We start from the raw sequence: 17,125 nt of genomic DNA, 5'->3' as shown, positions 1-17,125 counted from the left end.
AAGCAGGTAGCAAATGCCTGGCATAAAGTAGGCACTCAGTGAGTGTTAGCTATCATTCATCATGGGGCATCACACTTGACAGCCCCCAGGGGATACTCTTGCCAAAAGCTTACTCTAACATAGTTGTAAGATCTGCCTCTGCACCCAGGACAGCAATTTAGCCAAGTCAGTTCTGATGGCCTCTGACTGCAGGGAGAGGTGGCACTTTCATGGGGAGGGACCCAGGCAGTTTCTCGGGGGAAGGGGCCCTTGGCCCACCCTTGATGTGATTTTAGGGGATGAGCAGGGTCACGGAGCCCACACCACATCCATAAATGGATCTTCCCTTTGATCACAGTAGCCTCAGGGATCCATATATATTCTGAAAGAGCAGAAGACCACAAACTACAGCTCAAATGACAGAGTTGAGGTTTGGCAAGTGTCATCCCATGAAAGCCACATGGCTTCACCAAGCATAATCTGGGTTTCTAGTTTCTCAGTTGCAAATTTCCCCGGGCCTTCCCTGCCCTGGCCAGTTTGAAGGGGTGGTGAATGCTTGCTTATGCTGCAGTGTTTCCCGAAAGCCCAGGTCCTCAGAATTTTCTTTCTTGGGGGGGGTCTCTGGTGAGTATCAGTCCTCAGGAGCTGCTGTTTTCCGTGAGTTCACTGGGTGCTGCCTTAGGTGCTGGTCCCCACGCTGGGGTCTGTAGCTCCCGCTGCTTGTTGTAAAGCCATTCCCTGGGGGGTACTAGTTCCTTGCCTGCCCCTCATCTCTTTTGCAGGGTGCACTGCTCATAATTACTGCTGCTTTCTCCCATAAGGGACATTCATGTTTTCCCTTTAAACCAGCAGTTAAAAATTCTTTAAACTCCACTGGAGCCAAAACTTAAATATCTCCTCCATTGAAATACTTTAAAGAGCTGCTCCAGGGACCAGGCCACTATAGTATTGGAAAGCATCCTTTGCTCAGACACGTGCCTTTTGCTTCTGTCCCACCTCACGTAAGTCTTGTGCCATCTGTCCCACCTTCTCTTCGCAGAGTGGAATAGCAGTTTTAGCTCTTTTCTTGGGGTTGTGACTCCCAGGATCCCATAAGCCTGTGAACCCAATTTCCTTTTCCCTCAGGGAGGCTTAAGGAAATTTATGCAAATTTGGGCCTCAGGTGACACAGTCAAATGCCCAACATTTCAACATTCTAGAAAGGCTCCTAACCAGTCCCCATCCAGGGACCAGTTCTGGCAGAATACATTTTGTTTGCTGTAGACTAGACTATACAATACAATAATAGTGCTGCATGCTGACTTGAAAATCTCACTGATTGATTGATTCATGTATTTAATAAATATTTATTGGGTGCCTGCTGTTTGCCAGTAACTGTTCTTAACACTGGGAATTCTAAAATCACCAACATATACAAAGTCTCTGCTGTTACAGAACTTACAGTCTAATGGAGGAGAGATAATAAATAAATGGGTGTATGATGTCAGGGAGGAGTGCTGTGAAGAGAAACCAAGCCATGTAGGTGGGTAGAGAGTGACCATGCTATTTTAGACAGGATCATCGAGGGAGACCAAAGAAGGTGATAAGGTAAGCAGAGACAAAAAAGTCTTTTTTTTCCCCTGCCTTTGCAATTCCTTTCCTCCATATTTTGGAGTAGACCCATCGGTGTGACCATATGAACCATAGCACATACACCTGTTTTCAGTCCCTACTAAAACCCGTTAACTGCCAGAGCTGATTTGTTTTTTTATTTAAAAGTTGTACCACTCTTGTTGGTTCCTGGGAATGCTAAGAAGTGCTGACTGCTTGCTCTTCAGGCTCTGGGATCTCCAGCTATTGGAAAAAACCCCAAGATGCCCCCAAAGCCTTTGAGGATTGCATGCAAAAAGTCAAGAGGCAGGTTCCAGCCCACCTTCATGGATCCACTGGCATTTACCTGGGGGCCACGGCTGGGATGCGCTTGCTAAGGTAAGAGCTGGAATGGCACAAAGAAGCCCATTGGACCAAAATAGCCAGGAATGTGTTGAACTTTTCCATTTGTAACTTTATTTCTGGGAATAAAGCCAAAAGAAAGATACTCTTTTTATTCTGCATATTCTGCCATATATTTAGGCTTTAATTTTTTTGGAGAGGGGAGGTAATTAGGCTTATTTATTTATTTATTTTTGATGAAGGTACTGGGGATTGAACCCAGGACCTCCCGCATGCTAAGCATGTGCTCTGCCACTTGAGCTGTACTCTCCCCGCTTAGGCTTTAAAAGTTAGGAAACTTTTAGTCTTTATTTTAATACTCGGAAAGAAACAGTTCTAAAATTGATGCCCTTTCCCTTGGTGATTTTACCGAGAAACTGTGGGAAAAAGGAAGGGAACAGGAAATCTGCTCATGGGATGTCCCTCTAATTTTTCAGAAAAGTAGGAACTGTTTTTGAGCCCTGGTATTTTGACACCTGTGCACAACCAGCCTCACTAAGGGCAACCTACTGTACTAGTATGCTGTGTAGCTTCCACCCATGTTCAAAATGTCACTGAGATCTGCTTTAAACCAATAGGATTTCTGTACCTCACCCCAGTCAAAGCCTTTGGAGCTACTATAAAAGCAAACATCTCATTTCATTCAATTAAGCAGTTCCTCCTAAATTTGCAGCCATGACTTTTAGCCCCGTTGCATTGTTTTTGAATGTCCTTTCCCTTCATTTTTCCGCCATTAGAGTATTGCCTTGACCTTGAAATAAAAGAAAAAAAAAATTTTTTTAAACCCATCAAGCTTAAGTCTATCTAAATGAAAGGGTAGAGGCTGCTCTAAACTTTGAAAATAAGGCTTTCTCCCCAAAAGATGGCACTCATTCTGCTTCAAAGCCACTCTATGATCCCAGGAATGTAAAATTACATGTACTGTCTTCATGTGGGCATGAAGAAAATACAAAGGAATGAACAAACGGAGCCAGTTTAACATGACCGTCAAAAAAACCCAAAAAACAAAAAACAAAAAACTCCTAAAGTATCCTCCGTTTGATTGGGCCTTTTCCTCGCAGTTTTCCCCTCCATGTTTCTATCCCTATGTCCTGGTTGACCAGGTAGACTGTAGAAGGAAGTCAGATTTCTTTGCTCACTCTTGAGATCTGCTGTAGTGTTTTCAAATTATAGAGTTTACTTGAAATAGAAATGACATAGAAATATCCTTCCTTCTACCTTTTCCTTCTTACAGAAACAAAGAACCCAACTTTTTCTTAGTTGTTTTTTTCTTCCAATCCCCTAAGTGAGAAATAATTCAAAGGCTTTGTAATTTATAGCTCATGACAAAAAGCATGGAATAGAAAGTTCACCACTTGGGGAAAAAAGTGACCGTCCATTTGGATAAATTAAATATTAACTCCTCCTTGTAAAATTTTCTTTTCTTTCTTTTTTTTTTTAACATTTTTATTGATTTATAATCATTTTACAATGTTGTGTCAAATTCCAGTGTTCAGCACAATTTTTCAGTTATTCATGGACATATACACACTCATTGTCACATTTTTTTCTCTGTGAGTTATCATAACATTTTGTGTATATTTCCCTGTGCTATACAGTGTAGTCTATTCTACAATTTTGTAATGGTGATCCATTTCTTCTGAGGAACTAGCTGATATTTTAGTTGCTAGAAAAGTCAAAAATTTTTTTAAAAAACAACAATAAAAATCTCTGGATTGGGAACTGATAAAACTAGGAAAATTCTTAATTATTTTCCAAGCAGTGATAATTTTTTACTGAACTGGAATGGACTTCTGCTTGTAGCATTGTTCTTTTTCTTGAGCCAACAGTGAGCCAGTGCCCTTGGCTTTCTTAACCCACTGATGAAAGGGAAAATCATCTCCCAAATAAGCTTTCTCCCATAGGTTAAAATGGCAGCAGAAGAATGGTCTAATTATGCTATGTCGTGGGTGATATAAGAATGCTATGTTGCCATTCCATGGGTCAGCGCACTAACGGATTTCAATCCAATGACAGCCATGGTGTCCATCATATCCCCTCATGATGAAGTCCTCCCAAAGAGCAAGGCAGGGACAGCTGAAAACTCAACTGTCTTCCTTCCCCCTTCCTCCTGAGCTCCCCTTCCTTCTGGCTTAATGAAGGCTCCTTTATATGGTACTGCCAAGAGATTACTTATGCCACTCCTATGCCTTCACCGATCTTCTTTCCTCTGCTGATCTGAGATAGAGCAATGACGATTGAGCAGGTGGCTCTTTTGATGAGCTGGTTGCTAGAGCAGGACAGGAACAGGTAAGGGAATAAGTGGTATTTTTGCTGGTAGCTATTTTCCTGCTTGGCAGTTTGACAGGTAACAAGTACTTCCTGCATTCATGGTTGCCTGGGAGGCTTCAACTTGCAAAAGGGGTTGCCATGTCTTATACACATCTGGAAAACTGTCTCTGCCTGCAGGGGGTGGGGAGGTTATTTTAAGATTGTTGTCTGGGCACTCAGCCTTTTGTGTTCTGTGCCTTGAATAGGTTGCAAAACGAAACAGCAGCTAATGAAGTCCTTGCAAGCATCCAAAACTACTTCAAGTCTCAGCCCTTTGATTTTAGGGGTGCTCAAATCATTTCTGGGCAAGAGGAAGGGCTATATGGATGGATTACAGCCAACTATTTAATGGGAAATTTCCTGGAGGTGTGTGAAAACTAATGCATGGTTTTTAATCTTGCTGTTTATCCTGTCCCCTGTGATTGGTAGCTTAAGCAGAGGTGAATGGGCCAGCCGACAGAGCCACCTGTCCTGTGTCATTTGTATCATGTATGCATTAGGGAAACATTCATGATACAGAAGCTGAGACGTATATAGCTGGGGTAAAACCTTGGATCCTAAATAGGACCAAATGCACAGGGGAGGGGGGATATCATCACTTTACTAGCTAATAAGAAATTGGAGGCGGGGGAGGATCTAAAACTAGCAGTGGGCTCTGGGTCTTTTGAAGGGCAGCTGGGGAATGACCCTTCCAAGAAGTCCCATAGCCATCTGAGTTTTATGGAGCCCTCAGGCAGCCTGCTTCCCACCTCATTTTGTGTCCTCAGGTTTCCTTACACTCCAGTCCCCACACTCCCTGCTCCTTTGGTGCAGAGGAAAGCTGACTCTAAGAGATAATCACCACATCACAGAGGGCATAAACTGAGGGCACCTGTACCATGTCCAGCCCAAGAACTATTTTCTTCCCCTTTGAATATATTTTGAATTTAATTAAGTGTAATTCATTTAGTTAATATTTTGGAAATTTCACATAAAAACCCATGATTCTAACTTCTGACCCCCTCACTCCCCAAAATTTGAAAGAGCTGGTCACAGTGGACTCACATTCCTACATGGCACCAACCAACTGGAACGCAGTGTAGCTCGTGCATTCCCCAGTCTGCCACAGTCTCCACCATTCCCTATTGTCTGTGCCTAATCTACTCTCCTCCTTATGTTACCTGTCCAGTCCCTATAAGCGTTTGGCCCCGAATGTTCCCCATGTCGTACTTCTTAAGAAGATGGGTCTTGGGTAGAGAACGTTGGCCAATCAGAGATGGTACCTTCTTTGGTCTTTTTTCTCGCTTCTTGTTCCCACCGTGTAGAGGAACCTGTGGCATATGTGGGTGCATCCGAATGGAGCAGAGACCGTTGGTGCCCTGGATTTAGGTGGTGCTTCCACTCAAATATCCTTTGTGGCAGAAGAAAAGGTGGGGCAGAACAACAGCAGCACCACGGTGTCCCTGTACGGCTATGAGTATATGCTCTACACACACAGCTTCCAGTGCTATGGGCGGAACGAGGCTGAGAGGAGGTTTCTGGCACTCCTCCTTCAGGTATCTGAGCCAGGGAGCAGGAGGGCTTCCCTTGGGGGTCTTAGCTGAGGGGAGGGTGCTTTGCCTTCTGGGGTCTGTCCTTTCCACTCCAATTAGAAGGTGGATGGAAACAACAGCATTTTCCTGTTTACTTGTGGGGGTCCAAGTGTGCGCTCTCTCTCTCTGATGTGTTGACCACTTCCAGTGTATTTGAGTCAAAAATCCAGGGAAATTCCAGGGCTCCAGATGTTTTGTAAGTGACTCAGAACTTGGGATCCCTTCATGGACACAAACTGTTTTAAACCAGTCACTAAATAAGCCTAAGAATATTGAGAATTCCCTGAGTGCAGACAAAATAATACAGGTGTTCACAGGAGAAACGCCTGTTGACAGGGGAGAGAGCAGAGCCTCCCCCAGGCTCAGCCTCCTTTTAGATGAGACTATATTAGGCAGATTTGATGCCCTGTATATGGTGGGATTTTGGAAAAACCAAATTCCATCACATTGGTCAGTAATTCATGTGGCCTACTGTTCCATGGCACAGATGGCTACTTCAGACATCAGCTAGAAGGCTGTCACCAATATAAACTCGATGTCAGCACTGTGTGCATCAGCAAGGGCACTAGCACCATGGATGCAACCCCCAGCCCCAAACTCCAGCGCTCAGGGGACGTCAGTCTCAGCCATGGCTGAGAAGGGAAGTTAAGGATAAAGGGAAAATGAAGGGAAGGGGCCTTGATCACCTAGAGGGACATGAGGCCAACCGGAGGCCACAGATCCTGGCTTCAGATGGGACCCAGGGGCAGGAGACGAGGGCTGGGTCTGTCTATGACTAACTATAATGGACACAGCATCAGTAGGTTAACCCCTACCTCTCTGACCTGCTTTGGTAATTGAGGGAGGAAGCAGTATTCCCCAGTCAGTATTCTGCAGAAGAAGTGGGTTGGTTTACAAAAGTGTCATCAGCAGGACTCACAGCTTCAGACTCCTGCATCACTGACTAGTCATGCAGGGTGGGTTGTAAGAATTCACCCTCCAGTTCTGGCCCACTCCCCAAAACTTGTCTTTCAGCCTCACAGGAAGGGCTGGAGCCCCAGTACACACGCATGCTGTGTGTACTGTCGGGAGAGGCTGAACACCGCCTGGGAAGGACCCTGCAGGCAGCCCTCAGCTATGCGTCCACCTCTCAGGAGATGCAGTGACCACCCCAGACTCTCATCTCCACCCTCCGCTAGGCCAAACCAACCCCCTCAGGGAGCTTAATCAACCCTCCCCAGCTGGGGCTCCTCTTTTCTCCGTCTCTTTTTATTTTTTATTTCCAGCAATACTTAATGCCCCTTCCTCCAGCTCTGGCCCTGGCAGGGGTGGAGGGTAGGGGGGGCTCCTCTGAACTTCAGACAAGAGAAGAGAAGCAGGTGAAATAACTCTTTTCCCAGGGTGATTGGAGGTCTGAGAAGCTACCTCTAAAATTTGGATGGCCTGAGAAATTGTGTGTGTCTGTGTGTATTTATGCACACATTCCTACAGTGTTTAGTAATAGTCTACAGTAGAGAAGTGAATACTCCACCTGGGTGAATATTCCACATTTGGTTTGAGAATGCAGGTCTCAAGGTGTGAGCCCAGCACTGCGGGCTGAGGTGGAGATGCCAGCCTCTCACTGTGGACAGTCAGCTCACAGGGACAGGGGGGTGTCTCCAACTTTGCCTCATAACATCTGGATGCCTGGGAAGGTGGCTCCGCCCTCTAAGCCTTCTGACTCAGGCGAGGGGAAGGATCCAGGTGTGATGAGGATCACTCACAAATGCATGTCCTGGCCTGCCTGACCAATAACTTCATGTTTCAAAGATGTATTGCCAAGCCCCAGCTTAGAAGGTTCCCAAAGATTATTGCATCATGAACACAGGCTGAGTAAATGTTACCAGTCTGATTCTCATTTTCTGGTCTGTTATATAAGGGGCTACATGGAAATGGGAGAATGACACTCAGATACATACTTTGCAAATTATTTTCTTAATAACAGGCCTCCAGTCGCTCCAGTGCTCAAGTCTCACTCTGATAGCATGTTAGACATTAAGGATACACATTCATTTCCTCTCCTTCTTTAAGTAAGATTTTTTCTTCTGTTTTTAAAGTAGTATATGTTCAGTGAAAAAAATTTAGAAAATCCAGACATAAAAAATATAAATAATAAAACAAACAAACCAACAAAACCTGGAGTTAACCACCATCAACATATTGCTGCATTCTTGTCATGCTTTTATTTTCCATGCATGAATACGTGTATTTACAAATTTGGCCTCATATGATATATATAATTTTATATTCAGCTTTTTTTTCACCTAGCAATAATATCATGAGCAATTTCCTGTGTTGTTAAATATCCTTTGAAATTGCTATTTTTATAGGTGCATAATATTCCAAGTACCATTATTTAAAAAGAAAAACTATATTGATTATTTCATTATAAAAGAAAGTAATTTTTATTGTAAAAATGTCAAACTATACAAAAAGGTGTTAAAATAAAGATGAAAGAACCTCCCTCCAATCCTAGTCACTGAGTGTCTTCACTGATCTCAGCTTGATATGCTATAGTTCTATGCTTTTCCTGGTCAATATATAACTTATTTTCTTGACTATTTAATATTCCATAGTTCATCAACAATTCCTCTCCTGATAGACACCAAGCTATGTCCTTTTTTTCCCTACAACAGAAACACAGTAAACCTTGTACATATAACTACGTAGAAGTGATTTATGAACTAGTGATTTTACTTCTGTAGGACAGGGTCGAAAAATAGGGATATTTTTAATTTAAATGGATCAATAGGCAATCTTTTAACAAAATTAAAGCCATTCAGATTCCCGCCCTCAATGTTGTGATAATTTTTTGCACTCTTATAATTTCAGGGATTCCAAGACGTTCTAGTAATAAATACATGGATGAGAATCTATTTCTGAATTTTGTGCTTTGTTCTATTCATCAATTTGTTCATTCTTGAGCCAATATCATGTTCTTCTAGTTGCAATAGTTTGTTTTCTACTCTCAGACATTTATTTTGAACTTCAAAATTATCTTAAGTAGTAACAAAGAGAAAAAATTTTCATTGAGGTTATGATGGCAGTTGCACAGATTCATACATTAATTAGGTTTAAGAAAATGGCTTGTTAGTGATTAGAGTTTCTATCCAGATCTGTAAAATATTCTTCCATTTATTTAGTTCTTGGCTTGTATTCATCAGAAAACTTACAGCTTTCAACTTACAGCTATACTTTTCTTTTAAATCTACTTTCCTTGTGTATGTTATCACTGTTGAGATGCTGTGTGCTCCGTCACTACTGAGATGCTGTGTGCTCCATCACTACTGAGATATTGTGTGCTCTATCACTATTAAGATGTGTGTTCCATCACTACTGAGATATTGTGTGCTCTGTCACTACTGAGATATTGTGTGCTCTATCACTATTGAGATGTTGTATGCCCCATCACTAGTGAGATGCTGTGTGCTCCGTCACTGCTGAGATGCTGTGTGCTCCTTCACTATTGAGATGCTGTGTGCTCCGTCACTATTGAGATGTTGTGTGGTCTATCACTACTGAGATGTTATGTGTTCTGTCACTATTGAGGATCACTCCTATCACTATCTTTCCCATCTGTAACAGGTTTTACTCTAAGGTCAGATTATGCTATGGTTTTTTGTGGAACCTTTTATCTAAAGTCTACTGGTTGACCCTTTCATGCCCGAGCCCTGCAAACACTAAGTTCAGGAAAGATTTTTTGAATGGTGAAGACTTAAATAATTCACACTCTAACAAGAGAATTGAAATCATCTTTACTGAGCTTCTTCTAGCCAGAAATTATCTTTCTTCTTCTCCAAGCCATTTCTCTCCAAGAAATGATTTGTTTAAAAACTATAAGTCAGATTTGGAGGGGGAAACTAAGTAATCAGTTGCTTGATTTGATTTTCTTTTCAACCAATATTTTAGCAATAGGGTGACCCTGGTGTGACAGATTACAGATTAGACTTAACAGCTTTTGAATATCATAGATTTTTTTTCACACCACTGAGGCAGAAAGGGGCCTGTATGCTGCCTCCACAGTCATACTACGATCTTTCTGGAGGACACTCATGTAAGTTATATTGGATGAGTATCAGACTTCTGTAGGATTCTGTGCAGAATCTTACCACTGACTTTTGTTAAATGATTAGATTATGTTGATGTGTACCTCAGTATCCTCATCAGTAAAATGGAAGAGTTGGGCTAAAAGTGTTTTCTGGGTCAAGACTTTACTGTAGGTAATAAAATATGCTTTAGTGGCTTTGAAATCAGATGGAGTTCAAATCCAATTCCTTGGCAAAGAGGGTCCAAAAGTAGAATCAAATACATTTCAGAATTTAGCATAAGATAAAGGCAACATTTTTTTTTACCATAGATAAAAGATTGGATAGTCATCTGGAAAAACCTTAACACCAAATAAATTACAGACAGATTGAAGATGTAACAGGATATTTACTGCAGCATCATTTTGTAATGGCAAATGATTGGAAACCACCTAAATTTTCCTTTAGAGGGGATTCTCTAAATAAATTATAGTTTATTTGTACAGTGGCGTTCTATGCAGCTACTAAAAAGAAAAGGCACTCTACATGTTCAATGAATGGAAAATCTCAAAGATATATTTTAAGTAAGAAAAACAAGGAGCAGTATGTATAGAATACTGCCATTTATGATTTAAAGTTAAAAAAAGAGAGGAGGGGGAAGAAAACATATATGCATATGCATATAACAAGTCTACACAAAGTCTCTGGCACACAAAAACTGGCATTAGTGGTTACTTCCAGGGAAGGGGATCTGGGTGGGGGAAATGGGTGGGAGGGAGCCTTAATTTTCATGGTATATTTATTTGTACCTACAGAATTATTTTTTTAGGTGTGTAGATAATATTCTCTTCAAAATGGCTAATTAATCTAAACATCAATATCTTGTTTTCTCATCAAAATGGAGTTTATAAAACCTGCTTCACGGGGCTGTCATAAGGGCTGGAGCAGATAATGTGAGCGAGAGCCTAGCATTGTGCCTGGTGCGGGGTGACCGTCCCTCAGCCCCCACTTGAGTTACCTGGACGACCTGGGAGTTCCCTTCAAGAACACACTGACACAGATGGCAGTTTTTCCATTTCTCTCTTGGCATTGGAGGGTAGCAATACTGAGAAGCAAACAGAAAGTACTTGATTCTCCACAAAACAGTGATTTCTAACACCTCACTCTTGTACCTGCAGAATTCTACCACCAAAACCAAGGTAACCAACCCCTGTTACCCTCGGAATTACACCACCACCTTCATTGGGGCAGATGTGTTTGGCAGCTTGTGCACAGCGGACCTGAGACCTAAAAGTCATGACCCCAGCAACATCACTTTTGAAGGAACCGGAGACCCATCACTGTGTAGGGAAAAGGTGGCCTCCCTATTTAACTTTAAGGCTTGCCATGACCAAAGAAACTGTTCCTTTGATGGGGTTTATCAGCCAAAAGTTAAAGGATCATTTTTGGTAAGAGCAAAACCCCAAAAGATTCCTTGATTCCCCACTGAATTTTTATTTTTCACCTTTCTGTTTTTCCTCTGCTGACCTGTTTCTCACTTTCTTATTTCCTACTCTCAAACCTCCATATCATATTCCATTCTGAGGTCTGATTTCCTTCCAGGCTTTTTCGGGACTCTACTACACAGCCAATGCTCTCAACCTTTCGGGTAGCTTTTCCCTGCACACCTTCAACTCAAGCACGTGGAATTTCTGCTTACAGGACTGGAGTCAGGTCAGTATTTAAAGGGAACGGATCAGTATCAGTACAAACAGCAGAACAGAGTAGAGTCCATTTGTGTGCCTGTGTGTACATTCTGAATTTGGCCTTTGTGCTGTTCTATTTTCACCACACCCATAAATAGGGGTAATAAGGGATCCCACCTCATAGCCGTGTTGTGGATTAATGTTTTAACCACAGGCGCAATGGTTAGAACAGTGTTTGGCACATAATAAGCACTCTATAAACTTAGATTGTTCTTCCGTGATGTTGTACAGGGTTTTTAAATTGAAGTATTGAAGATATGGTGTGTACACACGATGGAATATCACTCAGCTATAAAGAAGAATGCAATTTCACCATTTGCAACAACATGAGTGGACCTGGAGGGTACTGTGCTTAGTAAAATACATCAGACAGAGGAAGACAAGTACTGTCTGTTATCACGTATATGTGGAATCTAAAAAAAAAACAAATGAACATAAAAATAGGGATATTTTATTATTATTTATTTTATTGTATTCTTTTAGAATAATATTAATTACGAAATTCTGAGTGGTAAGATTCTTTAAAATATGACTCTTTGACCTAAGGTGTTCTGAAATGTGCATTTTAAAACCTGCCTCCTCCCTGCTGTGAACCTCCCTTTAGCTCCCACTGCTGCTCCCCAGGTTTGATGAAGGGTACGCTCGCTCCTACTGCTTCTCAGCCCACTACATCTACCACTTGCTTGTACATGGATACAAGTTCACCGAGGAGACCTGGCCCAAGATACACTTTGAAAAAGAAGTAAGTCGAAGTACAAATTGTTTTCTCCCCTTCCTCTCAAAACTAATGTTTGTGTGTATGTATCTGAATGAAATGTAGAAGATAAAGGGGAATTGGGAATTTAAGGTTCCTGAGTGGGAGCCAATGAGACCTTGATTGCTTGTGAGCTAGAAAAGAGATGATGGAGAATTCAGAGGAAGTGGTCACCAGAAACCCCTCCACGTGAGTTAAGGATTAGAAGCCAAGAACCATGGACTCAGCTATGTGGGGGAAGGACTTGCTTTATCATCTGCATATTCCTAGCATTCAGTGCAGGGACGAAAACCTGGAAGGTACTTAGTAAATGTTTGTTGAGTGAATAAACAAACATATTAAGGGTCTAAGACTTTTCATCCTGAAGAAGCTTCAAATATAATAACTTTGTTGAGAAGATAGTAACTAATTGCTCTCTACTGTACACAGATGTCAGAGTGAGATACATGCTTTAGAGCATGAGTGATTAAACAAGCAGCATTAAATAAGAATTTGCTCTTGCAATGAGTCTGAGCTCACTGTATTCCCTCTCAACTGTCCACAATGGTCCAAATCTGGGATTAAAGCTCTTGTCTGGTGACTGTTTGGTGAGAGGTCTCTGTACCTGGCTTTCAGGCAGCACTCAGCCTTGCTGATATGTTCATCCAGCACTCTGTTCTCCAGGTTCTGGGAGGGTTTTCTCATTTCAGGGATAGCTGTTGTAAAGCCTGAAGTATGTCTGGAGTCAGTCTGTTCAACATTAGCTTCGGCAATAATTAGATTAAAGCGTACGATATCCAGCCTTAGGCCTGGTGACTATTTACTTGTACATAGATAAAATTGAGTCATCCACAAAAAATAAGGATGTCTGGAGACCTATAAGGACCCTTGGTGGCATGTACTCTCCAAGTTTTGTTTCTAACGAATCTAATTACCAGGAAAGTACATTATGAGAATGGGGAATGATTATCCATTAAATACCAATTTGGGTGGATACAGAACTCTGGGTTTCAAGTTCCTTTTCTTTATTTATAAAGAATTTTATACTCAGCCAAATTAGTATTCAAATGTGAGGGCATAAAAAAGACTTCAGAATATTTGCCACACAAAGATTTACATCCAAAATATTTTTGGAGTAAGTGATTAAATAAGAAGAGAAATAAATCAGATGTTATAAAAAGTAGGCAATAAGAATAAATTATGTTGTGGCTTAAAACTTATTTTAAAAAAGAAAACTAACACCAAAGAAAAGTAAAAGAGAAGAATCCATTTATAACAACCCAGAATTCAAGTATAGTTAAAATTCAGTGCAATGGGGGTGAGGGACTGAAGGGTGGCCTAAAATGCTCACCTTGTAAAGGGGAACATATTTATATGATTTTTAAGGCAATATAGGAAAATAGCACTTACTGAAAATTTAAAACTGAGATATTAGAGAGAAGTCCAAATATATCAATAATCACAATAATTATAAATGATCTGAACCTACTGGTTAAAAGACAGACATTGTCAGATTGGATTTTTGAAAACCAAGGATATGTTGTTTATAAGAGAAATACTTAGGCTTTAAGCATAAAGACACGGAAAGTTGAAAGTTAAAAAAAATTTTAACTATCAGGCAAACACCACCCAAAAGAAAACTGATGTAGCTATTTAATACCTGACAAAATAGTCTTTAAGATGAAGAGCATCACTCAAGGTAGAGAGAATAACATAATGATTAAAAAGTTCAGTTTATTATGAAGATTGCAAATATGAAACATTTATTCATCTAATGAAATAGCCTAAAATCACGTAAACAAAAATGGATTGCAACTACCAGATGAAATTGACAAAGTCTTTCCCATTTAGACTGGCCTCCTGTTCTTAGAAACCCCGTTCCTGGATTCAGTAACACATGCACCACCCTCCTGCTTTAGCTAGAGATGTTCCTGTACCTGATGACAGAGAAGCTTTCACCGGCATTAACCGTGCCCTTTTCACACCTGGCTGTGCGGAGGCTGTGAGGTTCAGCTCTTCTGGCTATTTTCTCTGAGGTGCAGGAGGTTGGGCCCTTGAGACTCTGTGTTCACAGTGACCTAGGTTCTAACCCAGCCTTTAGTATCTGAACCTGGGCAAGTCCTCTGACCTCCTTAGGCCACAGTTTTCTGGAGGTGGCTCTGGAGGGTTACTGGGGTGTGTCCTGGGGATGTAATCTGCTCCTCAACCCTGACCCTGAGAACTGAGGCATCTCCTCTGCTCCACAGGTGGGGAACAGCAGCATAGGCTGGTCTCTTGGCTACATGCTCAGCCTGACCAACCAGATCCCAGCCGAAAGCCGCCTGATCCGCCTGCCCATCCAGCCATCTTCCTTTACAGGCATCGTCGCCTTCTTTGCAGCAGTGGCTTTGCTGTGTCTGACATATCTCGTGTACCTGTGTGTGTCATCCAGGAATCAGAGGCGCTCCCAGAATTCCTTGGACCACGTGGTGGATTCTGAGTGAGCCTGACAAAGTGGCTCCTGGAGCCCAAGGGCTGTCCAGAACCAGCCTGGGGGCACCAGATAATGCAAGCCAAATGTCCATCTTCGGAAAATACAAGTAAAGCCAAATACCTAAGTCATGTGCCTCAGATACTGATTTATGCCAGAGCACCTCTTGGGGAGCCCCTCAATCACTCTGCGCACACTGCTCCACCACAGACCTCACCACCCACTAGCTGACCTTTTAGGGAACAGAGGCAAGACAGGACCATCAAGGTAGGGCTTCTTATTCCAAGTGCCCCAGAAGAAGAGTAAGTTGAGAACACGATAGTTTGATGTCAGAGAATCGACCTCAGGGCTCAGTTTGCACTTCCCCCCTTCAAAAATGCCGTATTCATCCCAGCAGGTATGGAAGCTGGCAGGTGTCTAGTAAGCATTTGGCCCAGTCAGATATCTCATTTTATGGCTTCCTGTCATTGGTCCTTAACTAAGACTTCTTTTAGCAACCTCATAAACAATGAGCTCCCTCAGATGGGTAGAATATCGTATCTGGGGGAGAAGCCTCCTGTAACCTGAGGACAGTGGCCACAGCCAAGCTTCTGTCATGGGGACAGATCCTGAAGGACAGAGACACACAGAACATCTCCCAGAAAACTGCAGGTCCCTCGTGAAGTGGGGTCCCACTCAGGGCTCTGGGCATTAGATCGCCACCTGTTGTGTTTCATCCTCTTCATCCGTCCCCCTTCCCATTAAGGTGTCTCCTCCGTAAAACGTTTATTCCTAGGAAGGCTATCACATTCCAGATCATTCTGCCTTTGCTAGGTAGGCTCTTGCTTGCGGCTGAATTCCCTTACTGGCAAGGTGTGTGTACTTCGCCCACCATTCCCACAGGTATACCTGATGCTGTTATAGGACATCCTAGTCTTTGATTTGCCAAGTACATTCCTAGATGGCAGGCCTCTGCAAAGTAGCCATAATGCTTGACTGGGGAAAGACAAAGAAGCTGCAGCTGATGTTTAACTCCAAAGTGGGATAGAAAAGAACTCCAGCAAGTCCAATGGCTACAAACTAAAAATCAACAGTCTTTTGGATTGTAGTTTCTTAGCTGAGTATGGAATAAAAGACTCATTTTATTGTGATTGAGGGGTGTGTGTGTTACCCTGCACTCTTTCTCCTAAGTACCCAAGGTGGTATGTATGAAAGGAAGCTTCAAAAACTAAGAAAATTTTCTTAAGCAAACTTTCCTGGTGTATTAAGTCATGCATTAATATCACCTTTATTCCAGAGAGTTCAATGTGCTTCACTTTAATAATAAACCTCTGGCTCCTTGAGATAATTGAGTCAAACATTTCTTTATCTTATTTGACATTCAAAACTTCTATAGGCTACAATCTGCCACTTAGATCTCGATTGCACCCAGAATGGCTTCCCCCATCCCACAAACACACCATTGTTCACACAGTTCTCCTGACCTAGACTGCAGGTCATCTTCCCACCCACCCAATACACATTTCTTAGGGCCCAATCCTAGCTCTACTTCTTCCACAAAGCATTCCTTGTGTGCACATGTATGTAGGCACACACACACACACACACACACACAACAACCTATCTCCTGAACCACTTTTAAAAAACTAATTATATAAATTCTTAGATTGTTGTTTTATTTTCTGACATGTATCAAAGAATTCTTTTCAGACAGATCATCTCAAAATTGGCAGGCCAAGTAATGTATGTAGTACTACTGTGGTAGGCAAAAGTCTAAGATGGTTCCCATTACCTTCACCCTGAGATTACATGGTTACATGGCACAAGGGATGTGCAGATGTAATTGTTCATCAGTTGACTTTAAGATGGAGAGACTTTCCAGGTAGGCCAAATCTCATCATATGAGCTCTTTAATGGCAGAGCATTTTCTCCAGAAAAGGAAGTCATATTCAAAGCATAAAAAGGATCTGACTGTTAGCTTGAAGAGAGAGAAGGCCACATGGGAAAGGCCTGAGAGCAGCCCCTAGGAACTAAGAGCAACCCCTGGCTGACAGCCAGCAAGAAACAGGGACCTCAGTCCCACACTGCCAGAACTGGGTTAAGCCAACAACCTAAATGAACTTGGAAGCAAATCTCCCCAGAGCTTCCAAATAAGAGATTGACCCAGTTGACATGTCCTTCTTAGCCTTGTGAGCCCCTCAGCAGACAACCCACACAGACTTCTGACTTCCAGAATTGAGAAGTCAGAAATGGGTGTTGTTGTAGGCCATTAAGTTTGTGTCCACTTGTTACAAAGCGACAGAAAATTAACACAACTACGGAAG

The 17,125-nt window shown here is 42.1% G+C and overlaps 1 protein-coding gene across 3 annotated transcripts in view; it reads left to right on the top strand.

Moving 5' to 3' along the window:
• The window catches only part of ENTPD3 (ectonucleoside triphosphate diphosphohydrolase 3), a 31,925-nt gene extending 15,538 nt beyond the window's left edge, over positions 1–16,387 (top strand). For all 3 annotated transcript variants that reach the window (XM_032459171.1, XM_032459173.1, XM_032459172.1), the window contains 7 exons: positions 1,797–1,947; positions 4,467–4,626; positions 5,565–5,795; positions 11,053–11,322; positions 11,477–11,587; positions 12,224–12,361; positions 14,599–16,387. In XM_032459171.1, coding sequence (XP_032315062.1) covers positions 1,797–1,947; positions 4,467–4,626; positions 5,565–5,795; positions 11,053–11,322; positions 11,477–11,587; positions 12,224–12,361; positions 14,599–14,835 — 1,298 coding nt within the window. In that variant the 3' untranslated portion in view covers positions 14,836–16,387. The remainder of the gene's footprint in view (positions 1–1,796; positions 1,948–4,466; positions 4,627–5,564; positions 5,796–11,052; positions 11,323–11,476; positions 11,588–12,223; positions 12,362–14,598) is intronic.
• Positions 16,388–17,125: the final 738 nt, after the last annotated feature.

The sequence above is a fragment of the Camelus ferus genome, chromosome 17, assembly GCF_009834535.1.
Source record: "Camelus ferus isolate YT-003-E chromosome 17, BCGSAC_Cfer_1.0, whole genome shotgun sequence".
Classification (NCBI taxonomy): Eukaryota; Metazoa; Chordata; class Mammalia; order Artiodactyla; family Camelidae; genus Camelus; species Camelus ferus.
Note: the sequence above shows the minus strand (reverse complement) of the source record. Positions and strands in the feature narration are given on the sequence as shown.